The sequence below is a fragment of the Saccostrea cucullata genome, unplaced genomic scaffold, assembly GCF_032062105.1.
Source record: "Saccostrea cucullata isolate Sc308-1 unplaced genomic scaffold, CSIRO_AGI_Scuc_v1 ctg1115, whole genome shotgun sequence".
Classification (NCBI taxonomy): Eukaryota; Metazoa; Mollusca; class Bivalvia; order Ostreida; family Ostreidae; genus Saccostrea; species Saccostrea cuccullata.
Genome location: NW_026938166.1, coordinates 87,485 through 114,977, shown reverse-complemented (window position 1 = coordinate 114,977; position 27,493 = coordinate 87,485). Strand labels below are relative to the sequence as shown.

General features: G+C 34.2%; 2 protein-coding genes and 1 non-coding gene across 4 annotated transcripts; 2 read left to right on the top strand and 1 right to left on the bottom strand.

The window, feature by feature from the left end:
• Window positions 1–1,643: 1,643 nt before the first annotated feature.
• On the bottom strand, window positions 1,644–24,031 carry LOC134249539 (coiled-coil domain-containing protein 34-like). Its single transcript, XM_062731876.1, has 4 exons — window positions 23,670–24,031; window positions 13,872–14,178; window positions 13,302–13,527; window positions 1,644–2,811 (listed from the first exon to the last, which is right to left on the bottom strand). The coding sequence occupies exons 1-4, from the start codon at window positions 24,008–24,010 to the stop codon at window positions 2,660–2,662; spliced, it is 1,026 nt and encodes a 341-aa protein (XP_062587860.1). The 5' UTR covers window positions 24,011–24,031; the 3' UTR covers window positions 1,644–2,659.
• On the top strand, window positions 4,845–10,226 carry LOC134249538 (uncharacterized). 2 transcript variants are annotated; one of them, XM_062731874.1, is made up of 12 exons: window positions 4,845–4,931; window positions 5,304–5,735; window positions 5,969–6,169; window positions 6,398–6,499; window positions 6,615–6,944; window positions 7,039–7,211; window positions 7,500–7,627; window positions 7,887–8,006; window positions 8,112–8,272; window positions 8,546–8,743; window positions 9,465–9,563; window positions 9,665–10,226. In XM_062731874.1, the coding sequence occupies exons 2-12, from the start codon at window positions 5,304–5,306 to the stop codon at window positions 9,983–9,985; spliced, it is 2,265 nt and encodes a 754-aa protein (XP_062587858.1). In that variant the 5' UTR covers window positions 4,845–4,931; the 3' UTR covers window positions 9,986–10,226. The 2 variants fall into 2 exon arrangements, with proteins under 2 accessions (XP_062587858.1, XP_062587859.1); XM_062731875.1 differs by lacking the exons at window positions 9,465–9,563; window positions 9,665–10,226 and adding an exon at window positions 8,790–8,884.
• On the top strand, window positions 18,823–18,896 carry Trnat-agu (transfer RNA threonine (anticodon AGU)). Its single transcript has one exon. It is a non-coding gene; the product is annotated as a tRNA-Thr (tRNA).
• Window positions 24,032–27,493: the final 3,462 nt, after the last annotated feature.

Below are 27,493 nucleotides of genomic sequence, written 5' to 3'. Positions count from 1 at the left end.
ATTTTTGAGGTATTATACACTGTTACATTTCTTTTCGTTAAAAATAGGTATTATCCATACTTCAGGTGCCTGTGGGTAAACATGTCGAAAAAAAAACGTAAATAATCATCGATATATGGGCAAAATACCCTTCCAAAATAAAACCGTAATTCTAATTACTATGTTGAAAATGAGTATAATTATATTTTTAACAATTTAAGATGCATTATGAAGGCACTGAAACAGAATGAATGTTGTTTTCTCTAATACTTTTAAAAGTTGCGTGTCGAAATAAAGTAGATAGGAATAATACCTTTTAAAAAGTTATTGAATTAGGATAGAATATTTATTTACATAATACTAGCAGATACTGTAATCTTCCGTTATGTTGGTTGTTATCATGACGTCATATTCCGTATTGCATATGGAGGGCACATTACGCTATAATGAATTTCGTTTAACAAAAATTTTGATAATTCGCAGAAAATTATTATACAGTGACTAATCAATGGTGAAATTTTAGAGATTAATAACAGTACATAAATGAAACTTTCTATGCATTTATTTCTTTTTTTGCAATTTGTAAATTGTTTCGCGTCCAGTCATTTATTGACTGGACTATTAACAGATATATTCAAAGAAGAAGTAAATTTACTTATAACAATAAAGTTTCTTACTTTCTTTTACTTATACCTTACTAATGAGTATTGATTCTGTATTTCTAATTTTCTAGCAATTAATTCAGTATTTTTGCTTCATCTAGTCTTTTGAATTTTGAATTTTGAAAAAAGAACTGATAAATTTCAATTGAAAATTACAGGGCTATATTCTTCATCTTTTACAAACTAGAAACCGTCTTTCAACGGAATTTTTACAACATGAAACAATCTTAACAAGGCAAGTGTATTCATTATGAGCATCTAAGCTTTCCCTACAATTATCTTTAAAATGAAGTGAAAAGTTTTTATTTAGATGTCATAACCAGCCTTAACCAAATTCATAATTTAGTAGTCGCTTTTTATATGGGAAGTTTGCAAGCAAGTGTTGGCGTTGGTTAAAGGTGGTTATGACGTATTACCGGTAAGTAGTTGCCAAACGCACCCCACCCTCCCCATTGCTCTAACGCTAATACGGGTAAATAGAACACTGTTCATCACTTTGTGACCCTATATCATTAAAAATACCACATAATCATAAGCTAAACGACAAAATTATCAATAAATTGGATTATTCTTCAGATGATTCATCTTAGAAAACATTACTTGAAGTTTCGAAGTTGCTGTAGGCCGGAAAACGCCCTTATTGAGAATACTGAATCCTGTCACAATCCCATGTGTTAGCAGAGAGATCTCCTGTTCAACCCTCGACACTTGCAAGTGAAGGGTGTCTACACTTATTAGGCGGGTTCAAATATCATTACTCATAAAACAAGAGATGTTTGTAAAATACTTATGCCCCTCTCCCTCCAACAATTGGATTTTTTAAATAAAAAAAAAATAACGGAAACTGCAAATAATTTGAATTTTTCTAAGGGCAAGGTGCATAACTCTGTCCAAAATGGCCCAATAGTACCCAAAACAGAACTTGACCTAGATATATTTTTTATTCTTATGATAAATCCGCATACCAACTGGCAGTATATATATATATAAACAAAAGTAAACAACAATTAGTATCATTTTATTCTTCTTTTTACATAATGCAATAATATACAGTTATAAAAAAAATCTAAATGGAAACAAAAGTTTTATGTGCCACGTTGCTCACCTGAGTCAACGTGACCTTGCTGTTCTTCATTATCAGACCTCTTCTCCTACATATTTATATCTAAAGCATTGATCGCGTGCTCTAGCCACAATTTATATATAAACTTATCACGGCTTTGCTGTTCTTGGAAAAAAAAATTAATGATGTGTGCCACCCTAACTTGGGGAGTGGGTGATTTGAACAAACTTGATTCTGTGGATGCTTCCAATATGACTGATCCTGGCTTTATTGTTGATAAGATTTTTCTAAACACTATATATATATGTTTATATGTAAAACTTTAACCATCCCCCCTCCCCCATTATGCCTTGAATCTAAAATACTTGGGGATTCTTACATATCAATTTTACTAAGCATGTCTTTGTTATTCTTGAGAAGATTTTTTAAAGATTTTTAAAAAGGTGACACCAAATTTTCACCAATTCTAATTCTCTCCCCTTGAAAGAGGGTGAGGGCCTTCATTTGAATTAATGAATTAAAAATCAATCCCCTTCATACAATGATGCTTTGTGGCAAATTTAGTCGAAACTAGTCCAGTGGTTCTTGAGAAGAGGTCGAAAATGTGAAAAAGTTTAGGACAGACGCCTGACAAAATGTGATCAGAAAAACTCAATTGAGCTTTCCGTTCATGTGTGCTAATAACAAAAACTATGTATACTAAATATACCGTTTATACAGTCACATTTAAAACAAGATCATCACAGTTTATCTAAAATTATCTACTCCTAGACATTTACAGGTGAAACTTAAAGATTCTTTCACAAATAAAAATAAATAATAAAAATAAGCAGCCATAGACTCAGATATTAAATATCTGGAAATAAAGTTCCCGGAAAACGAAATTCTCCCGAAATGTAAATTTCTGGATCATCTACATATCAATAAGACAAAGATATCACAAAGAATTTTTTTATCAAAAATATTTGTCCGGATTCCAGACGTATTTCTTTGATCGGGGTCGGGATTTAGGTCTCTCTGTTTTCTGTGACTTCGGAATCGGGTTTGGATGCCAAGGAATGGGGTTGTAAAAACCTGGTGCTGGGTACGCCCCGGTGTCGTGGTAACCTGAAAAAACATAAATATTGAATTTAACAGATTGGGCAGTTAACAGTTTGTAAATACGTATAAGTGTAACAATTTGAAAATTAGAGGAAAAATCGCAATGCACAAAGTACAGATAAAATTGGTAATTTCAATCCAGCAGGCTTTTCCTTTATAATCGTGTAAAAAATGGATGTTCTATTTTTAAAAATATAATCTAACCGAAAGTTGTGAAGTGCATTTCGCATAATAGTTTGTTTAAAACAAGGCATATTCGGGGAGTGTTTGACGTGGAAACATATAAAGACAGTGATTAAGGGACCGCCTGGAAGCTCCCAATAATTCAGACCTAGGGCTAAGTCCCAATGATTCAGACCTAGGGCAAAGTCCCAATAATTCAGACCTAGGGCAAAATCTCAATAATTCAGACCTAGGGTAAAGTCCCAATAATTCAGACCTAGGGCAAAATCCTAATAATTCAGACCTAGGGCTAAGTCCCAATGATTCAGACCTAGGGCTAAGTCCTGGTTAAGGCACAGAGGACAAAGCCCCCGAATCTGTTGAATTTTTGCAATTTCTGAGAGCTAAAACAGGGTTCAAAGAAAGCTTGCTACATGATGAAATTTTATCATGTCTACTGGTGGGATAATCAAATGTGTCACAGCTATGAAAAAACCTACAACTTTAATTTTGGTTTAATTTAAGCCGTTTATAGGTATAAAAAAACGAACGTTTTATAGTGACAATGATTTAAAGATGTCCAAAGTGAAAAAAAACCCTCCCTTTCTAATGATTCGCTTGAAGTGAATTTTCAGCAATCTAATAGATAATTTCAATCAAGCGAGTTTATCACTTGTAGAGACAACTATAAAGGGTTGGGAGGTAGATAAAATATACAGATCAGTTAAAGAATGTGTCTAGGGAGTGAAAGGTAGTTGATTGACCGATACTGGAAAGTTGAGAAATTCTCCCTAAAAGTGCACAAAAAATCTTGCGCCGTAAATTGCACCTTTTTTGCATTACGGGATCTGTAGCGTTATGGTCAAAGACTAATATATAAAACCATAATGCTACAGATCAGCAGCTATAAAAGAAATTGCAGATTTTTTAAAGTATGAATCGCTTTCCGTCTTGACATCAACCCCCCCTTTTGTTTTATTTGTGTTTACTTTTCAAGACATTATTGAGAAACAGTGGATAAATTAAAAGAGCACACTTATTTGCACATTTTAAAATCATGATATATGTATACATAGCTGCAGTTCTGTAGCGTTATGGTTTTATATATCTGTCTTTGACCATAACGCTATAGATTCCGTAATGCAAGAAAGGTGCAATTTACGGCGCAAGATTTTTTGCGCACTTTGGGAGAGAATTTCTCCACTTTCTAGCATTGGTCAATCAACTATGTTTCACTCCCTAATTCTAGACACATTCTGTAGCCAACATGTATATTTTATCCACCTCCCAACCATTTATAGTTGTCTCTACAGGCAATAAACTCGCTTGAAGTGAATTTTCAGGAATCAAACAAATGATTTTCATTAAGCGAGTTTATCACTTGTAGAGACGACTATAAAGGGTTGGGAGATACTAGTAGATAAAATATACAGATTAGTTAAATAATGTGCCTTGAATTAGGGAGTTAAAGGTAGTTAATTGACCGATGCTGGAAAGAGGAGAAATTTTCCCCAAAAGTGCGCAAAAAAAACTTGCGCCGTAAATTGCACCTTTTTTGCATAATGGGATCTGTAGCGTTATGGTCAAAGACAAATATATAAAACCATAACGCTACAGATCTGCAGCTAATGTATACATTGCATAAACAGAGAATATCATTCGCATGGTTATTTATATGATTATTTAAAAAAAATGTATTATCCGTCTATGAGATGTATTCTTGAATCTTTTACTACCCCCATTTAAAGGTCCCCGGCAAAAGCGAAAGCTGCTATCTTTCATTTTACCTTTTATTGATTAGTGATTTAAATCGTCACTGTCCGTTAATTCTGTTTTCACTATGGTTGCTAATGTAAACAGCTTCCCTAGAGATTGGTTTGCCGTCTGTTGTCGCATGTGGGGGAGATTATTTACGTCTGCTTATTGTTTAAATCCCTGGATTAATCGTGCAGTAATAATTCAAGGTATGACAATTTCCTTTTTTTATAATCTGAAAACGTTAGCGCAACTTAATCCTTTGCTATTGTGTAGCTTGTTTCGCAGTGTGCAGTGTTGCGCCACTGAATTAGCATGTTATTGAATAAATGTTTAGCATGGACAAAAATGTGAAATCCCTAAAACCCAAAAGGAAAGGGGTAAAATCTTCTAAACCACTATGCAAATAATCGAAGGAAATAAACCCTAAACTTTATTTGTTTATCTATAGATGTAATGTTGAATTCATTAAAAGGGCTACAAAAACCAAGCTATCTGTTTTATTGATTTTCCCTCTTTTATTATGTTCAGTTAGAGCCAAACATGGTAATAGGTCATTTGATACAATTTTCTGCTCTTAGATGACTTCTCTCTGGGAAAAATTGGTAGAGGCAATAGAAGGGAATAAAACAGAACAAGTGCGTGCAGTGTTTGAGACAGCAGAAAGCACCACGCCCCTTCGATCCGCCACTGGAGAATCCCCTCTTCATGTTGCCGTCCGTCACCGTACCACACCAGAAATATTTAAAATATTGTTAGAGAACACAGATTTTTCCGCCCGGGATGTCAGCGGTAACACGGTGGCGGATCTTGTGTTTTCCACTGAGGATCTAAATCCAGATTTCGAAACAATATTAATTAATCATATTAAGGCGTGGATTCTAAGGGAGCGTATAAATGAAGTGGAGAAGTTGCTTTTATCTGGTTGGTTGTTTTGGCCCATAACAGTTGAGCAGGCAAGAAACGTTTCAAAGGAACTGGAAGAGTTTATCTTTAACATCCGCCAATTTCAGGTTCGAATACTAGTGTCTTTCACTAATTAACAAGTTTAATTGAAAAATTCAAATTTTTGTACAGGACACTACACACTAGTAAACATCTTCAATTTTTAATACACTCAATGATTATAAAATGGTGTGCATTGATATGATCAAGTTCTGTTCTAAGATGTTTTTTTATCAAACGATTGACACTGGTGGGTGGGAGTGGGGTTGGAGTATAACTCGTCCATCTTGACATTTTGTAGGAAAAGGTAGAACAGCTGCACAGAGCGATTCAAGACGAAAATCTCCGAGATATCAAACAAGTACTGGACAGGAAGAAATTTATTCTGGCAGCCGATCGAACGGGACTTCCTCCTTTTCATAAGGCTATTGTAACGGGAAATGGAGAAATTATTGAATGGTTTTTACAAGAATTCAAATTTGCCATTGAACACAAAGATAACGTAAGCCACCTATCAGAATGACAGTATCATTACTTTTTTCATTAGACATTTATTATAATTAGTGTAAACTGCATTAGATCTTAGTTGAATTTATTATAGCTCTACTGATTTTTCACTACATAATATTATTCCTCCATAAAATTTGAGGGATTGAATCCATAATAGTGTGTAAATACTAAATATTGACTTTTAAAAATTAGGGAAATGATGAGCATGTTTAATTGACAGATGAAGAGAACTGCGCTGCACTATGCTGCGGGTCTACCTGATGCTGGTTATATTTATTCCATGCTTACTGCCGCCGGAGCCAAAGAGGACGCCGTAGATACGGTAAACATCGATTGTTTAACATTGTTAAATTTCTGTTATTAATAGATGATCATTATTCTGATGAAATTCCCAGAAAAATATAGATTAACAAATATTGTCTCCTTTTACAACATAGGCGGGTCTTACACCTAGAGATATCTATGACAATCCGGAGCATCTACAGGTCATGAAAGTCCGCCAAAATATAGAGGAAATTCTAGCTCGGCCAATTCCAGAACCTAAATTAGCTGCTTGCAGTTCTCATCAAATGTACATATCTACCAATCTCAAAACAAAGCGGGTGCCTCCCCCAAGCACAATCGATGGGAAATATGTAGCGGAACACCTGGGAACGGCCTTGACCTTGGCCTTGGCCGAGATTGCTGAATGTCGACCTTGGGATCCTATTGAGTATTTAGGACAGTGGTTATATAAGTACCGAGAAAATAGGAACTACATTGACAAGGTACTGAAATAAGGATTTTTAAAGCAATTTAACAATCAAGAATCTTATACGTAAGATCTTTTAATACAGGTGTAAAACTTTACTTTTCTTTCAGCAAGAGCAATTAATGGCAGAAATACGAGAAGAAGAGAAACAGAAACAAGAAGAGGAAAAAGAGAAGCAACGAATCAAGGAGGAGCAGGTAGCCATCATGGAGGCCGAGCGTAAAGAACGGGAGAGGGCTGAGGAGGAGAGGAAAAGGAAGGAGCAGGAGGAGCTACAGAGACAGTACGTCCAGTGTCAAAACATTGAGGCGTAAAACTCTCTAGTCATGTACTGCCAGCTTGAATCAATGATATTTAGAAAGCTAGGTCAAAGAAATAATGAGTACCTTTGGTTGTATGTTACTACTAAAAATTAAATTTGTTTAAATTACTTTGGAAGCATTGGTGGTACACATCAGAAGAAAAACAAGACTAAAATGCTTCCAAGATGATCCTAAATAATGTAAATGAAATCAGGTAAAAAAAAAAAAAACCAACAGTCTCATAATTTTTTTTATCAATGTTTATCCAGAGCTCGAGAAATGGATGCTTTAGCTCAGAGACCCAACCTTGACACAGTGAAAGAAGAAAGTGAGGAAGATACAAATGGAAAGGACAAGCAGGGACAATCTGAACTTCACAAACTGGCTGCTCAGGAGGGTAAGTGTGAGGGTAAGGGGGAACGACACAATCAAAATAAAAATTGTGTGGCTCAGCAGAATGAAAGCATGGCAGTTTAGAGTACGTGTAAAAGCACCATCTGACATAAAAAAGAAAACTCAGAAGTGTCAGTGTGGCAGATCAGTGTGAAGTGTACATTTGTATGTGCTGTGTGTTAGAAAAGAAAATAAAGTGAGAATTTGGAGCTGCAGCTTTAAGCGTACCAGTTAAAAGATAATTTTCTTTTATTAAACACCAGGGGCAGACTTAACAGCTTTGTTGAACCTTGGGTATAACCTTGCAGAGAGAGACATCACTTGTAAGACTCCTAGGGATATTGCAGTAGAGAAGGGCATTCAAGAAAATGTAGACGCAATAGGTAAATGATACACTCTAGCCACACTTTATCATGGTGTCCTGAAACAGAAAACCTCTACAATACTCATTTATATTGCTTAGTGACAAGACTAGTCTTTTTCCACAGATAACTACATTAAGGGACTGATCGAGAAAGAAAAATTCAGTTTATTAGAACAGCTGATACTGGACGGTTACACAGAGTTCCAGCCAGTTATAGACAAACTGAGTACTGAAGGTCAAACAGAGGAGGTCAAAAAGTTCCTACAGTCCATTCCTGATGTCCAAGTAACTCTCTGCTTACATGCACCAAACTCAAACATGTCTATTTTGTTGCTCTTTTTGTGCAAAAAAATCATTAAATGTATAAATCTGCAGAAATCATGGTCAGTTAAGCTTAATCAGCTATACTGAATTTACTGAATACCTGTTAAATGAAAATGAGTCTTAAGTAATCAATAGAAAAGAACAGATACTGGGGAAACATTACATTTTCCTTCATACAAAATATGGAAAACACTAAACAGTTATAATAAGACAATCTGATTTATTTGTTTTCAGTCAAAGATAAGCAATGTGTTACTGGCTGCCCAACAAGGGGATCTGACAACCATTCAAAATATTCTGGACAAGAAACTGTCTGTTGTCAAGGACAACAAAGGACAAAGTCCCCTCCACGAAGCTGTGATCAGGCAGCATAAAGATGTCACAGAACACATAGTAACAGCCTTCCCTGACACAGTAACATGTAAAGACCAGGTCAGTATAAATTGTATATCCCAAAACAGTTACATGTAAAGACCAGGTCAGTATAATGTCAGTATACCCCAAAAACAGTAACATGTAAAGACCAGGTCAGTATAATGTCAGTATACCCCCAAAACAGTTACATGTAAAGACCAGGTCAGTATAAAGTGAGAGTAAACAGCATGCTACATGTAGAGTGTGTCAGTAGATAGAATAATCAATCAGCGTACTGGATGTAGAAAAAACAGGTTAGAAGTGACAGCATACTAAGCATGCTGCAATAAAAAGTACACAAAGCAAGTGTACTGATATTTAGTTTCATAAAATTTAACATAGCCTATTGTAGAGTCAATTCAGTGTTGGGATATCAGTATGGTGATTAAATAAATGCCATGAACATGTGCAGTATTTAAGTATATACATGTAATTACTGTTTACAGGAACTTTTGCCCCCATTTTTTCCTGCTCCTTTTACCCTAAACACAAGCAGGCAAATTTAAAACAAAGATCTCAAAACCACACTTTAATTTCTTCAACAAAACTGTGAATGGGTAAATTAAAAAAAAGACAATTTTTTTGCAAATGCAAAAGAGTGAATATAACAGGTGCAGAATGTATGCAGTATGTCTGTGGTAAACAAAATCATGTTTGTTTCATATCTTTTGCTTGCATTATTGTTTTTTTTAAAGTGTGACTGACTATTTCATAAAACCTGTATTGAATATATTTTTAGTTGAACAGAACACCATATCATTATGCAATGGGACTATCAAGTACTGACATTCAAGAATTGCTAAAATCCAAAGGAGCTGATAAAAATGCCAAAGATGTGGTAAGTTATTAAAACTCTCAGGACTTTTTCAAAAATGAATTTTATCAATTTATGTATTTCAAAAAGGATAGTTCATCGAAACTTTCCACATATGATTACAGTATATGAGAGTCCCGTCCTATTACAAAGAGAATCCAGCAGATATTCTGACATCAGTCAACGAAAGCTCAACAAAAACAGGGCAGGAACAAGCTGAAGACCAGTCAAAATCTCAGGATGAGGAGAACCAGTCAAAACCACAGACTGGAGAGGAAAGATCAGAGGTCACAACTACTAAGGAGGGGACAAAGGACACTCAGGAGGGGTCAAAAGACACTCAGGAGGGGTCAAAGGACACTCAGGAGGAAACAGATCAGAAACCATTGACAGAACAAACAGTGGAGCAAAGCAAGAGTCCTGAAAATCCAGTCACTACATCTTAACACTCTCCAGAACAAAACAATGATGTAGTGTTGTCCTTTCTATTATGTACCATGGTTAAAAGTACCTGGTATATTGATATATAGTGTAGCATCTACATCCTATATATTAAGTTTATACAGTAGATGCATGTATACAGTGTAGCACGTCCTACTAGTATCTTTGTGTACTACTCACTGATGCTGGCCTCTGGCCACTGTTCAGTTTCAGCAATACAGGTACCTTCAAAGAAAGCTTCTTAAAATGCCAGCATTTTTTTATTTTTAGCAAACCCGCCACACTTTTTGAATTTTAAAAAAAAATAATTTTGGTTTTTAATAACAAATTTTTATGATGTTTTGATGCATGAATAAAAACACAAAATAATTTACATGAACATGAAAAAGTGTACAAAGCACCAAATCTTGGTTTAATGTAAATATTTATCGATAGGAGTGCCATTCAAAACGTTTCAATTTTTGAACAATAAAATGCTGACACTTTGTTTGAAAAGTGACAAGTTGGCGAGATAATTATGTCTCCGTATTCAAAAGTAACTGTCTATATTGTAAATTATTTTCCTCCCACAGGTTTACAACTCATGGTCGCTATTGTCAGAGACATTGTTTAGGTTTCTGTCATAGCTTACAGTCTTAGCATCATTCTTCAGAAAAGGGTATATGCATCAGATTTTTAAAACTATAGAGAAGTTAAGTCCATTTGAGTATATAATAATCATATTTTAGAAATAAAATATTTGCAATTTTAAAAACAAGAATATACAAATATATACAGATTAGTATTTTATGGCAGCCAGAAATATAAACTTAATTGAAAAAAATTTCATTAAATTTATTTTGTTTTATGAAAGGAATCATTACTTTTATAGTTAAAAATTTTTGTAACACACATTAAAAACAAAAATGAAGATATATTAAAAGAGATTTTGAAAAATTGATTTTTTTTGTAACTACAAGATATATATAACTTAACTGGTAGATGATGATAAACAATTAAAGGTTGTATTTTCCCCTTTGTAACCCTTATGTGTCAGTTTGTATTTTAATAGCATAAAAAAAGAAGCAAAAATTAATATAGAAAAGTCGATAATGTATCCAAAATATAATTTTTTTTTTTTTTTATTTCCTCCTCCTACAGGACTTTTTCATTCTGATGTTCGTAAACCTAAAAATAAAAAAATGCTGGCCTAAAATGCCAAACTCACTATATTATAGCAGCCACACTTTACCACTTTAAAAAAGTTAATTTTGGTTTTTAATAACAAATTTTTATGATTTTCATGCATGAATAAAAACAAAAAATAATTTACATTGTACATGAAAAAGTTACAAAATAAATCTGCTTTATAGCGACAAACTTGATTCTTTCAGATGTTTGCTCAACTTTTGTTGCATATACACTGTTTGAAAAATAGACACTCTTCCATACATAATTATATTAAATCGTATTTCTACCACAATGTACATCATGGACTCTGGCACAATTTTTATGCGTCCGGATCATTGGATCTGAGGCATATATTGTTTTTTATACTGTATTTTTGTAGAGATAGTATATAATAATCATATTTTAGCCATGTTTTGCAATTTTCATGAAATAATACAAAAAAGATTGTTTCAAAAACCCTGAAATATAAATTTGACTCAAACATTAAATTTATTAAACATGCTGCATTACTTATGTTAAACTTTTTGTAAGTTAAACTTGAGCTACATGATTATTCATGTAACTACATGTATATATAACTTATTTAGTTGATATTTTGTATATGTTTATAAGTACAGTTTGTATTTATAATATTTTTTATATTACAATTATACAATTGAAAATTCCTGCAACCGTAAAACCCTTTTCAATTTTCCCAATACTACGCATGACAGTCTGTGCACTCATTATTGCCATCCTTGTGCTGATACATGTACTTGTATTCTTAAGCATTGTATAGAGCAATAACCCTAATTCAGTTGTGGAAATTTTGTGATCTACTGTATTGTTCTTGTCATATACATGCAAGTAGATAATGCATCATATTTTCCAATACATTGAATTCGTCTTTAAGGTAAATTGATTTAAAAGCTGTTCATTAAAGTCATAAACTTTCAAACCTATATGGTATTTCAATGGCTCAATTGTTGTTAGTTGTTTTGAATTTTACATTTAAATATACATATATATTTAAATATTTTTAATACAAACTTGATATTTCCAGAGGTCATTGTTGTTGTTTTGGGAGCAAGAGCAGTTATTTAACATGAATGGTTATATTTTTTTATTGTTTCATGTATAACTATACCTCAAAGTTATTCTGCATCATCTGAGAGATATTTTATATTAATATATGAATTTTATATTTGTAAAAAAGATTTAATGTTATTTGAACATTTGTTATTTATTCTACTCAAGAATTAACTACCTGCCAAACTAAGCGAGCTTTATTATTTCTAATGTGGTTGAATTGAGAAGACCGTACAGTTTTGTCCGTGGTACTTCTGCCATTTTTTTCTCTCCTTCCTTTTTCTTTCTTTTTTACAATTATTTCAGTCATATTGTACTGAGTTCAACATTTTTTTTTCATTTCTAGCATTTAAGAAAGCTTTGTTCAATCTTTTCTAGTCAATTTTACATTGTACCAGAATTGTTTGCAAATAATTCTTTTTTGTTAATTTCTGTGCAGAAATTTTGCAATTATAAAATGAAAACAAAGACATGTATTCATTTTCATATTTCATTGCTTTTATCATTTGCATTTTAATATTTTATACTATTATATTTCATTTTTCTGTATATTTTGAAATACATTGTCAGTGTAGGTTTCTTTTTTTCTTTCAGAATTTTTTATTCTTCCATGACAACAAATAAATCCTTTTTATGAAATACTTAGTTTAAGTTATGATTACTATCTAAATCTTTTAAAAAATGAAATTAATTCTGCAATTAGATAATGCTCTTGAATACTGGAAAACAGCCTTATTTTCATAAAACAGAATCAAACTGTGAAAAATATAGCTTGTGCAATTACTAAGAAATTTGAATGAATATCAACAACAAAAAAAATGGAATGAAGAAATTTTCCTAAAAAATAAGTCACCTGAACATTTTCTTAATTTTTTTTAAATGCCCTCAATATTATAGCTGTGCCCTGGTTTTTTTTTTTTCTTTCCAGAGGGGCACATTGAGATTTTAGATAATGAGGGTCGAATGTATGATCAAACATCAAAGCTACAGCTACACAGTGGGATTTATTTCCTTTTTTAAATACTTTCCAACAAATATTTCTGTGATTGAAATACCATTTCATTCCCCTAAACATTGGCCTACCTGTCAGTTTTCCCCCAGTGTACCCGAAGCTCTGACTGGATTTGGGGCGGTTCTTTGCATTCCTCAGCCACTCCTCGTACTTCTGCTGGGCCTTTATTTTCTGACATTTCTCCGCTAACTCCAGATCTCTCTTTTTCTGCATTTCTGTCTCCTTCTTTTCTTTTTCCATATCTTCCTTCTTTTCCCTCCATTCTTCAAATTTCCTTTCAGCTTTCATTTTTGTTATCTGTAATTGTGTTTTGATTACTTGCAGCTTAATCCAAAGAAAGCCCTTGGACAGGGAAATATTGCTTTGGTAAAATGTAAACTGTGATAGAATTCTAAAATGGAGTTACAGGAGCCCATATCCCTAGCTAAAATATACTAGTAATATATATATACCTTATGGTTTTCTTTTGGGGTAAATTACATTGTTGAAAAAAAACTTACAGAACTTAATATTTTTAAGTCTATGATGGCTAAAATGTTTTCTGAATTCTTTAAAATAATCTTTGTCACTCCTACATTTGGTAGGTAATAATTAAACCTATAATGTTAATGTAATTAAGGGCAGTCGTCCTCCCTTCTTACCATGTTTTGTTGAGCCTTAATTTCAGCCTCTGTTTGGATTCTTTGTTTTTCTAGTTTCTTTCGTAATTTTTCCTCGTAATTTTTCTGTTTGAGCCACTCAGAGCGTTTTTCCGCTGCCTTTTCCTCCTTCTGTATTTTCTCCGCGGCCCTCCTCTCCTTTTCCTCCCGGACCTCCTGCTTGTGTTTCTTTACTTGCTGTTTTTTCACTCGTTCCTCCTTTGTCTTCTGTATTAGCCACTGTTCCCATGGAGAGAGACCTGCTCCCACATTCTTACTGTACTCTGCTGTTGTGTCATAGTCTGATATTCTGTGAAAACAGAAATTATAGATGAAGCAGTTTAACACTTCATATTTTTAAAAATTGAGTGAAGAGATCTAAAAAAAACTGCGAACGATAGCACTGTTCTCCCGCCTCCCTCCAAGTCATTTTCAAAAGTTAACTCCATTTTACTAGTAATATGGACTGTCATTTTACAAATTCATAGTTCATACCATAGCATTTTGTTTTTCCCGGGGAGGGGGGGCATATGTTTATAGACATAAAACAACAACAAGAGGCCCATGGGCCACATCGCTCACCTGAGCACTGTGGCTAGGAAAACAGAGGAATTGGTTTATCATTGAAAAGTTTAAATCCAAAAGTAGTCCCATGACCAATTATGGCTTTGTTATTCTTGAGAAGAAGATTTCTAAAGAATTTTACTATATTATATTTCTATGTAAAACTTTGGTCGGCCATTGTGGCCCCGCCCTACCCCCGGGGTCAGGATTTGAACAAACTTGAGTCTACACTACCTGAGGATGCTTCCATATAAATATAATCAATTATGGCTTTGCTATTCTTGAGAAGAAGATTTTTAAAGAATTTTACTATATATTTCTATGTAAAACTTAGGTCGGCCATTGTGGCCCCGCCCTACCCCCGGGGGGTCATGATTTGAACAAACTTGAATCTACACTACCTGAGGATGTTTCCACATAAGTTTCATCTTTCCTGGCACAGTGGTTCTTGAGAAAAAGATTTTTAAAACATACCACCAAATTTTCATTAATTTCCAATTATCTCCCCTTGAATGAGGGCGTGGCCCTTCATTTGAAGAAACTTGAATCCCCTTCACCCAAGGATGCCTTGTGGCAAGTTTGGTTTTGGCCCAGTGGTTCTTGAGAAGAAGTCAAAAATGTGAAAAGTTTACGGACGGACAGACAGACAGATGGACGGACGACGAACAAAATGTGATCAGAAAAGCTCACTTGAGCTTTCAGCTCAGGTGAGCTAAAAATGCTTAATCATAAATTAATTTCAAAGCAATTTACAACTAAAACATTGTAGTTTGATATTTTTATGTTTAATTTATTTGTGTAAAACAGAGGAAGTGATATAAGGAACATTTAATCATATCCAAGATTATTTCCAAATATGGTGATGCTTGAAAGTCCAATTTCAATGGAAAATATTGTCTACCCCCCTATTTCAAGAGCTGGAATTCAGGTTAATTTACTTCTTAGCGCTGATATTAAAATAATTAATAAATTACCATTGAACTGTTCTTTGAATTAAACAAAGATATTATGGTCAAATCACTATTAATATTGAATTAAATGGGCGCAAAATGTAGGCGGGAATCGAGAGTTGCCATTTATAATGGTATCCCATCCATAAAGACATGTACTGAAAAGATGGACCAATTTTCTTTGAATTTGCGTGTTCAAGTTTAAAATTAATTAGTGAACATTTTAATTTGAACGTAAATGTGTCATGTATATCTAACACTGTTTGATTATTTTAGCTCAGATACGCCATGTGTCCTGAATATAGCTTATTAAAATAAAAAATCCATTGATACTGTTTTCAGAAGTTCACTTATCAAAGTAAAACAACTCTTTAAACAAGAGGCCCAGGGGCCACATCGCTCACCTGATCCATTGGTTAGGAAAAAGCACATATCAGATTTTTCCTATATATTTCCTGGGAGGGGGGGGGGTTGGGGGGGGGGGGGACCCTTTTCAACCCCCAGGGGGTCATGATTTGAACAAACTTGAATCTACACTACCTGAGGATGATTCCACATGAGTTTCATCTTTCCTGGCCCAGTGGTTCTTGAGAAGAAGAATTTAAAAGATTTTTCCTATATATTCCTATGTAAAACTTTGATCGGCCATTTTGGCCCCACCCTTGCCCCAGGGGTCATGATTTGAACAAACTTGAATCTACACTACCTGAGGATGATTCCACATGAGTTTCATCTTTCCTGGCCCAGTGGTTCTTGAGAAGAAGATTTTTTAAAAAATGCCATTAATTTTTCTCTAATTCATGATTATCTCCCCTTGGAAAAGGGTGTGGCCCTTCATTTGAACAAACTTGAATCCCCTTTACCCAAGGATACTTTGTGCCAAGTTTGGTTGAAATTGGCCCAGTGGTTCTTGAGAAGAAGATGAAAATGTGAAAAGTTGACGACTACGACAACAACGACAACAACGGCGACAACGACAACATACAAATTTTGATCAGAAAAGCTCACTTGAGCCTTTGGCTCAGGTGAGCTAAAAAATATGTAGGAGGTGTATATTTATCACCTCCCTTAATATTGAATTAAATGGACCTCAAACATTTTTTTTCTTATACACAAGTGGGGATCTAGAATTGTTTTTCACAACCTAAAGACATGTACTGAAAATGATGGACCAATTTTCTTTAATTTATATATATGTAGTTTAAAATTAATTATGTGTGCAACATTTTAATTTGAATGTGTGCAATGTGCTCACTATGCATCTAACACTGTTTCACATTTTAGGCGAACAGATACGCCATGTGTCCTGAATATACCTTTTGTGATATATAAACTAAATATTTAAAAATGTCCATTGATATTTTTCACTTTTAATTCATCAAAGTAAAACAACTCTTTAAAAAAAATGTAGGAGGTGTATATTTATTTTCACCTCCCTCCCTTAGTCGAGTAGTGGACCTCTTCAAAAAATGAACATTTTTACATTTGTAAATAAAGAAGTGGGAATTTTTAAATAGTTTTTCACAATATATGTAAGTGGGTGTTGAATATGATTGTAATGTTCTTTCTTTAATTTATATATATGTAGTAGAGACCATTGTAAGTTGATGTGTGCAATAGATTATTCATTTGAATGTGTGCAAGTCACTCGCTCACTATATAATGCAGGGAGAGCTAAGAATTTCACATTGACGAAACTGTATATTTATGCGACAAAAAAGTGCGCTGTTTTTCAACTTTTTGTGATATAAACTAAATTTTAAAAATGTCTGCCAAAATCTTGATATTTTTCACTTTTAATTCAATAGCCATAATTGTTTTTAATAGACCTCCTGATCCTTAAAACGAGATCAATTGAAAATGCAGCACGTTTCAATTGTCATTTTGGTTTGTCATCAGATAATTCGGTCCCCCCCCCTTCGTAAAAAAAATAAACACATTAAGTATTGTAAATAAAACGAAACAAGAGAATTTTTAAACATGTAAGCCTAGTTTGTTTGAGTTTGTTTGTTTGTTTTTCTTTTCTTCAGAAAGAACTTTGAATTGTTTATGAAGAGGTAAAGATTGAAATATAATATGTACACATATTTTCTTCCATAAGAATGCATAATTAAACAGGGAGATTAATCCTTCACAATAAAGCCTCAATTTTTGAAATGCAGAAATACGTAACTGAGATTAAAAAAAAAATAAACTGAAGTTGATTTAAATAGTAATTTACCCGTCTGATGTAATTTACCCATTATTTTAGTATTTTCATTCTATTACAGCATCGACACTGTTCGATATTCTATCGACAGATTGATTAAACAACCATCAGCTAGCCTGGCCTATTATATATACGTACGCGGGGAAATTAAGGTATCAGGAAGGGGGAGGGGCTCCAATTTCCCCCATCCCTTCTCTTCACTTTTTTGAGAAAAGTATATTTTTGCTGAAGTTTTTCAGTGTTTTTACATATATAAATTAATTCTTTAGACGATGCTTGCCCCCCCCCCCTTTCATACACACTTTTTGCTGTTAGGGATGAACCCTAAGGCTTGCAAATTCCTTCAGTTGAAAAAAAAAAATAGAGAACCCTCAGCCCGCCCCAAGACAGAGAATTTCCAAAAACACTGTTAGCTGTTGGCCTGAACATGCAGAAGAAGAATTTGTGGGAAAGTTGCAACCACGTAGAGATGTATACTTTGCTTTATTGTTTATATACACGCCAGTAGCCAGGGTACAGGTATATAATACGCGTAAATACTAATTTGAGTCTGCGTATAAACAATAAGCCTTTTACACTTTGCCGCTCCATATTGCCGTTCTTCGTTTTCTTGGCGCTCCATTGACCACAGGGAATAATTTGTAATTTTGTATTTCTCATTTAAAATTAATTTCATTTTTTTTTTTTTTACAAAGTTATTGAGAGCTGGCGGGAGATTCCGTCGGAATGAACGAACAGGATGAATGTAAGCATGGTAAGTAGCTGAATATGCAAAGCAAATACATGTACTGCATGCATGGGCTATACAGAAATATTTTGTATTTAACGTTAGATTAATAAGAACAGATACTGGTAACTATATAAATTCTAAATTATATAGGTCCTTCCCTAAAACAAATAAAAATAAACAAAAACTGAAAGAATGATTCATGTGCAAGGTAATGAAAATTAGATCTTTGATCCGCTCCAACTAATCGCTTTGTATATAACAATGGAGTTCGAGCGGAACAAAGATCCATTTCTAAATAGATTGGATTCATGCGATTCCGTAAACTTTATTAATCATTATCATTATACAATGGAATCTGTCAAATGGCACATGGCCTGGCTAACATTAACTGCAATTTTGATCTGGAACATTTTATCGACAAGATTTATTTTGTATTCCGTATTACCTTACCTACTTATCGATCAAGATTTAAATACCTTATTTACCTTCGACAATTATAACGGCTCCATAGCTCAGTTGGTTAGAGCGCCTGTCTAGTAAACAGGAGGTCGAGGGTTCGACTCCCCCTGGAGCCTTTTTGTTAATTTTTTTTTTTTACTTTCAAGTTATAAAAGGAGAAAGACCAAAGCATGATTAACAATTGACTTGAAATATTTTTTTTTATCATATTTTAGCCCATAATTTAATTTGCCCCACCCTAAAAAAGGCCTTTATTTTTAAAACCAAGGACAATATAACAACTACCATGACTACCTAAAGAGCAATGATCAATTATAGTATACTATAAACATTTTATTCATATTTCTCTATTTTGTTAAATAAGAAGAATCACAGCTATTTAATATCAGAGAACTTTTAGAAGTTACAGGTATTAATTCTCCATTGTATGGAGGAATATGTATACAATTATTAAGAGTATGCCATCACAAACCATATACCTACATGTACTGTCAAACCTCTTTATCTGAAACCCAATGAGACTGTGAAAAACTTAAAGATATCTAAAGATTCAAGGGATGAAGATTAAAATGTATTTAAAAAGTGATTGGTATTTCAAACTGAAATTTAACTGAGATAACAAAATTCAATAATATTGTATATTTATACAGGTAACTCTTGTTGGCTTCGAGTCACTCAATGTTGAGTCTGTGGTCCCAATTTTTTTACCCTATGCAGTGTATAAATATTATAAGCAAATTTACTCTAGATCTCGAGAACTTTCATCAATTAAATTAATCTCTTGAAACCCTTGTTTCTTTGATGTCAAAAAGCAGTCCCGTCCTGCATCAATCTATTGAAAAACACCCTCATTACCTTGAAGTAGCTATTTGTATGCAAGCATTATGTAATTGACTCCTTTAACCGGGATATTTACGGTGTAAATAAGTCCAGGTGTTACAGTATGGTGCAAAGGAATGGGATGTTTTTTATTCAGTTGACAAATGTACTATAACTTGGAGAGGTGTGAATCTTAGAAAATTATTAGATGAGACACTAAATTCTAGTTAGTGTCAAAGGAATGATAACAAGAGAATTTTGTAAAACACTTATGCCCCTCAAATTGGAATTTTTCCAAGTCCAAAAGGGCATAACTCTGTCAAAAATGGCACGATCGTACCCAAAACAGAACTTGATCTATATATTTATCTGATAAATCTGTATACTAAATTCTATTTCCGTATATGTGCAACCTCTGGGAAGAAAATGAATGGAAACTGCAAATAATTGGAATTTTTCTAAATCCAAGGGGCATAACTCTGTCAAAAATGGCCTAAACGTACCCAAAACAGAACTTAACCTAGATATTCTTATGATAAATCTGTATATCAAATTTCATTTCTGTATGTGCAACAGATGTGAAGAAAACGAACAGAAACTAAGTGGACCAACCGACCGACCAACCGACAGACAGTGCTCAGCAAAGAAATATGCTCTCCCTTCTTCGAAGGGAGGCATAAATATACAGGATGTATATTAACATTGTTATAACGACTATCACAGAAAAAATAATTGCAGAACTTTGTCAATTTTTGAAATTATAACAGATACAAATTTAGTTAAAGTACAGTGCTATAAACAGCTGATAAAATGTAACAGATGCGTAATTTGATGTTCATCTTACGTAAAATAAATACATCTGAATATATAATTACAATACATGTATACATTTTTTTTTCGTAATTCTGTTTTATTCACCTGAAGAATACACAGAATAATGGTTTTTAAAACACACGTTAAAGAATTCTTCAGGAAATCTAGTTAGACTAATATTAATACTTGTCAGCAAACCCTGAAAATTACAGACTCTTAAAAATTCTTGATCTCTTCAAGTTTTTCCTAATGCTCCCGTATCAAGAGTTAAGAGCTACATGTATATGTTTTCTCAATTATTTCCTTCATAAGACATTCAAAGTAGAAATCAGATTATCTTAGGCAATAGACATATGATATTATTATACTTTCATGTTAAATACTAAAATCTGATTGGTTTAGACGCAGTTAACAATCCGTTCAATTACCCTGAGCCTTAGCAACACACGTGACAACGGGTAACACAACGGTAATGCCACATGCGTGGAAATTATGCGCGTACGGTTCACCGTAGAATTCTCAAAACGTCAGTTGTGCGTTTGAAAGAACCGTAATTAACTTGACGTCAGTAAAAGCTTGCGTCCGATTTAGCTTACTTGAAAACAACAAACGACAGACGATACATGCTTGCGAGTGTAGGAAACCTGCTTGTGAGCCAGAAATAACGAAACTTTATATGATAAATGACTCTAATTCGAGTATCAAACAAACAATAAGGAGATTAGTGAACCGGTGAGTGTGAAAGCTTTCTATACATGAACGTAAAGACGATCGACGGTTTTTTTTTTTTCTTTTTTTGCTGACGTCCTAAATCAATAAGACATTCAGTATAATAAAATAAATGGTGCCTGTTTCGGAGGGTAACATTTGAAATTGACACCCCTCGGAAAACCATTGTCGACCTCCGCTGAACCTTGAGGTGTCAATTTCAAATGTTACCCTCCAAAACAGGCACCATTTATATAAAGTTATAATATTACTAGGGATTTTAAGGGACTCCGATCCTTAACTAGGAAGGACAACTCTTTAATTCATAATTTAATTCAAAAAGTCTCAAAATGAAGCTTGAAAATTAAATCTTTCCATGTGTAACGGGAGAGGAGAAAATGCAGCGGACCAGACCGGGATTCGAACCCGTGCCCCCTGAAACTCCGTTCAGGTGCGCTACCAACTGAGCTATCTGGCCACCGGCGATCGAACCCGGCTGACCGCCACATTCCTCCCTCCTTAAAGGTCTTTGGCCCTCCAAAGACCCCAACCCCGGCTCATCCCTGGCAGGCCTCTCACCTGTCAATTCCAGGGCATGGTACGGCACCAAATGTAACGGGAGAGGAGAAAATGCAGCGGACCAGACCGGGATTCGAACCCGTGCCCCCTGAAACTCCGTTCAGGTGCGCTACCAACTGAGCTATCTGGCCACCGGGGATTGAACCCGGCTGACCGCCACACATGCAACAATTTTCATCATATACCTCTCAATGTGCTTCAAGGTTCTTTGAAGTACTCAGAAAGGTCTAATTGAGAGTAGAAATTCTTACCCTGTAAAAGCATTTTAAAAATTACACATATATATCAAGAAATTGATGTTCATTTTAATCTAACCATAGATACCAATGTTTATTTACATGATATGAAATTAGAAGTGATTTATGTAGCTTTGCAGTGACAGGAGAATTTTTATACACTTTGTATTGTAAAATGATCGAAGCACATGTAAATAAAAGAAATTAAAGTACATTTTATGTATAGAAATTGTGGCATTTCTTCAAAAGCCTGGATACCTATGATTTTTATTTTTAAAATGTGTTAATTGATCAAATTTGAATTGGAAAATGCATAGCAGATGTTTTTATTCGCAAGTCCTGGAAAAATATTTGAAATTTACTAATTTTCTCTATATAATATGATTAACTTGAAAGATGAAGCTTGAAGAATTATTATGGGTAAAAAACATGTTACGTTGAAAATTCAGAAACATTTTTGTGAGCATTTTCAATTAGTCAATGCTTGATTTTCAGAACCTGAGGATTGGAATACCTTAAACATATATCAGTTATAACAGGTATCGGATAGTTATAAAATTCTTCTGTTTTTCATAGATATAGATACAGTCATTGATCATAGACCCTGACTAAATATACTTGTCAAAATTTCTAAGTCCCCACTTTTATTTTTTCTAAAAGTTCAAAACCTTAATATCAACGTACTAGTTGCTTATAATTTTGCCTTTAATTTGCAATATTTACCTGTCAAGGCCAAAAAATTGTAATCGAATGTGTAATTACTCGACCGTGACCGTTTTTGTTAAAAAGCATGAAGTTCAAGTTCCATGTGTTTTTCGGGTGTATTCTTAATATTTTTTACTTCCATGTATTCTCCATCTTCAATTGATACGGAAAAACAGAAAAAAGTTTGATTAAAATGCGTTGTATGTCCACACAACAATGTGAAACTGAAGTTGAAATGGCCCAAGCTGGTCGTAGTTAATGAGAGTTCTTTTTCCTTTCACTGTATGACTTTATTTTACTTAAAACCTTTATAATTACCAACCGAAAAACCTACAAAGCACACCTGAATTCATTTTAATCATTAGAAATCGCTAGATTTTCAACAAACACAACAAAATCATCCTAGAGTTTATCCGGAAAAATCAATGGAACCTGAACCGGAAGTGCCCTCCGCTCATTGTCAAACTGGAGGAGTGGGGAATACATGTAATGAGAAATTATGTAACTATTGTCAGTAAGGCACGGGCACTTTCGGTAAGCCCGCTTGTCATCCTAATCTCAACTTTAATTTACATATATGGAAGAAGATAGACCGGAGTATAAGACAGTTTTTCCAGCAACAGAATCTAGCTGAACTAGAGGACGACCTAGTCTCCACATGAAAAAACATTCCATAAAAGAACTTTTCTTAAATAGTGTGAACTCTTTGAGGAACGGTTGTCTTGCTGTGAATTCATTTGAATGGAGGATAATGCAGTATTTAACCATGTGAATTTTTAATTCTAGGGTGCCTTAACGTTTCTGCATATTGTGTTTGAGTGCTTCAATGAGACAAATTAAGTGCGAAAAATTGTTTTGCTACTTTTTTGTCCTGTATACTTGTTAAATTCTACTGTTAAAATAATTCATTATAAGAGGGGTGTAAAGCAAAAACTTGCCTGGGGACTTAGAAATTTTGACTAGTATACATAGATCTTTCCTCAGAAACAAAGATCAAAGGTACTAGTATGTTATTAGTATCATTTCTACCTGTCCTTCTGATGTGCTGTTATCCGATTTTTGCGTTGAACTCTGACCCTCTCCTGACTCTTTGCTGGTGCCCTCTCTTTGTGGGAGGACCTGTTTCTGGCTATTCTACGATCCTGTTGGACTGTCTTTTCTTCATTTTCAACATTTTTGCGGAGTTCTTGTCTTTCCCATTCATCTTCGCTAATGTCTGGACTTTCATAACTGTCATGATCTAGGACGGATGTTAATGATGCAGTTGACCCATTAGATTCTAGTGACCTTGACCTTCGGGGGATAACATGGGGCTCCATCCATTTTGGTTTGGTCACTGTAGCAGTAACTGGTCGAGGTCGGGTATTCATGTTCAATCATACAGTGAGTAGGTTCCTGAAAATAAATTATTAAATTTTTTGTTAGTCTAATGTTTATTCTACATGTATAGGAAGAAATAATATAAAGATAGAATGTGAAGTTTGAAGAAAAGGTTAAACTTGAGTACATGTATACTTTCAAAATAACTCAGTTTTATACACAATAGATGAGAAAGTTGAAGGCCATAGGAAAAGTCAGTTTAAAAAAAAAAATTGCACAATTCTTAATTAATTCGATAAATTCTTACCATTTAATTTGAAATTATGTATAAGTTACAAAAATATCTTAAATAGTTTTTTTGGTTTGAAAGTTAGCAAGCTGCAAATTTGAGAAAAGTGAGGTCAAGGTAAAAACAAATCTTTAAGCAGTTGAATACCTCTCACTATATGTGTCAGCAAATGAAGTTTGATAAAAATATCTTGAAAATTTCTTTGAAACTGAGCTTAACACAAAGTGTCACAGACTGACAGACAGAAGGACAGATGACGGACATGACAAACACCATACATGTTATGTGTAATATACATTATCAACCTCTGCAAAAAATTATCCATTTTAATCCAGAATTGTCTAAAAAGAATTTGATAAACCTTTTGACACATGACCTATCAGAAGACCTGCTGCATATTTTAGCGGCAACCCTCGTTTGGGGTCATTGGTGGTTTCATAAAGTTCTTGCTTTCTTATGATTTCGAACATTTTCTTCTTTTTTCTTCCCATGACTACTTTTAGTTTCCTTGGACTCAGTGATATATTAGATATAGCAAACGCTGAAAAAAAATACACTCTACATTGTATAATATTTAATGAGATTGTTCATTCTTTACAGTTTCTCCATTCAGTTTTATTAATTTATTTATAAGTATTTTCTTCTAAGGATCTTTGAATTTGTAGTATCTCCTGTAAATAGCATGTGAGAGAGAGAGAGAGAGAGAGAGAGAGAGAGAAGCTAGATGGGGGAGGGAGAAAGATACTTAAAGCCATGACTTTGAAATTAATAATACTTTCTCAGCCTTTTCAAATCAACATAATTTATCATAAAATTCTGAATGTAAAATGATTTCATGTTTCTGACTTTTTGTTTACGTTATTTTCTCTTGTTTGTTATACCAGCTCTTTTGAGACAATCCCGTATATGGTTAATTCGGAACTGCTTAAAATGGGATGTTGTGAATATTGCTCTTTATTTTGGATTTACGTCGTATTTTAACGAAACCGAAATTTCATGAGATAGGAGATACATCAATGTTTCATTCACATATCTTAAATGAAATACATACCTTGCCATAGTTTCAGAGCACGTCTTTACTTTCAAGATATCACGTGTTTAATGTCGGTCAACGTCATTTATGCGCTTGCGGTTGTAAACAAAAAGCCTGGACACGGTAAGAAAGACGGAGTTCTTGATCTCGCTATGTCATCCAGAGTATGGACAATACATAAGGCTTCATTTATGTACAGAATCATTAGAAACAGAAACATTTATGTTTGCATAATTTTAATTATTTAATTAAAATTATTCGGAACTGCTTAAAATCCGGAACTGCTTAAAGCACTGTAGTACTAGGGAGTTTTTGTGTTTTTCTTACAAAAACATTTTTATGAAAAACCACAGGTGCTTGAGGACAGGACCCCCCCCCCCCCACTTCAATATAGACCCCTGGGCTTTTTGATTTTTTTCTCATAAAAAATCTTTCATTGACATATTTGTGATAAGATCTATACCAGCAAATCAAAAAATTACCTAAAACAAACGTTCTATTAAATCCACCCTACATTCTTTATATAAAAATCAACAAGGTTACCAACTCCGTAAAAAGCTTATTGAACGGAAGTATTGAGGAGAGGACTAATTCCTGATGTTCCCCATATACCCAAATATACGTGTAAAATATCAACAATAGATATATTCTTTTTTTTTTGTTCGAATGCTTCATCCAAATTTTATTTTCAAACGTTTTGTAGATTTATACAAATATTAAATGAAAAGAAGATATTTTTATGAATTGTATTTTTAAAAGGGCATAACTCTCACATGCAAATCAGGTATTTGAAAAATAATTAGAGACATTTCATTTGCATCAGCGGTTTAGAATTCTATTCTCCCAATACATTTGAAAGACATTTTTTAAAGTGTATATCAACCAAATTTCTTCAAAAGTTTACTTCAAAACAGTGTCTCAGACTTTCTGCAGAACTGTGTATTTTGGTAAAAAGTCGTCTCCTCATCACTTCCGTTCACTAAGCAAAAACGCTGACTGTAGCCTGACATCCTTTCGAAAACTTGGTCATAATGACTGTTAAAGTGCCTTAACCTTCATGAGAGTTGGTGGTTAATGAAAAGAATATTCAATCTACAATATGAGTTGTTGATTTTAGGGCTTTGTTTAGATTTATGAGACGATTCAACCAAAATTCCCAGGCAGTGCCTCTCGGTTTGCAGACGAAGTTGGCAACCTTGTTAATTTATATATAAAGAGGGTAGATATTTTCATAAAAAATGTAAGTTTAAGCAAATTTTCTGAATTGATAGGATAGATTATATCACAAATGTGTCATCCATACATAATTTATGCGAAAAAAGTCCAACAGGCCCAGGGGTCGGATCAAGTGGAGTTAACGGATATGTAGTTCCATATTACGGCGGATATTCTTTCATATAGTGGTGATTTGGTTATATTTTACTGCTAGAAATTAAAACAGGTCAACAGGTCGGCAGGTAAACATTTGCTAATATACAGGTCGGCAGGTCCGTCACATGTCGGCAGATAGAGATGTCGGCAGGTCGACAGCTAAGCAGTTTCTGGTTAGTCTCGCACATTATTTGACAGATTAGGGTTAGTCTAGCATCCACCTGAGAGATTAGGGTTAGTCCTTGCGCATTATTCGACAGATTAGGGTTAGTCTCGCATCCATCCGAGAGATTTGGGTTAGTCCTCGCACATTATTTGACTGATTAGGGTTAGTCTCACATCCACCTGAGAGATTAGGGTTAGTCCTCGCGCATTATTCGACAGATTAGGGTTAGTCTCGCATCCATCCGAGAGATTTGGGTTAGTCCTCGCGCATTATTCGACTGATTAGGGTTAGTCTCGCACCCATCCGAGAGATTTGGGTTAGTCCTCGCACATTATTCGACTGATTAGGGTTAGTCTCGCATCCATCCAAGAGATTAGGGTTAGTCCTCGCACATTATTCTACTGATAAGGGTTAGTCTTGCATCCATCCGAGAGATTAATGCTAGTCCTCGCATATTATTCAACTCTCCACTTGAGCCCTGATGGCCGACCTGTCTACCGGTCAATCCGCATACCTGCCGACCTGTCTACCTGACGACCTATCTACCTGCCAACCCGTCTACCTGAAGAGTTCCACAATAATCTGTTTCCAATAATTCATACTATAGATCATTCTTATAAGAAATAGTAGTAGTACGAATTATTGGAAACAGATTATTGTGGAACTCTTCAGCA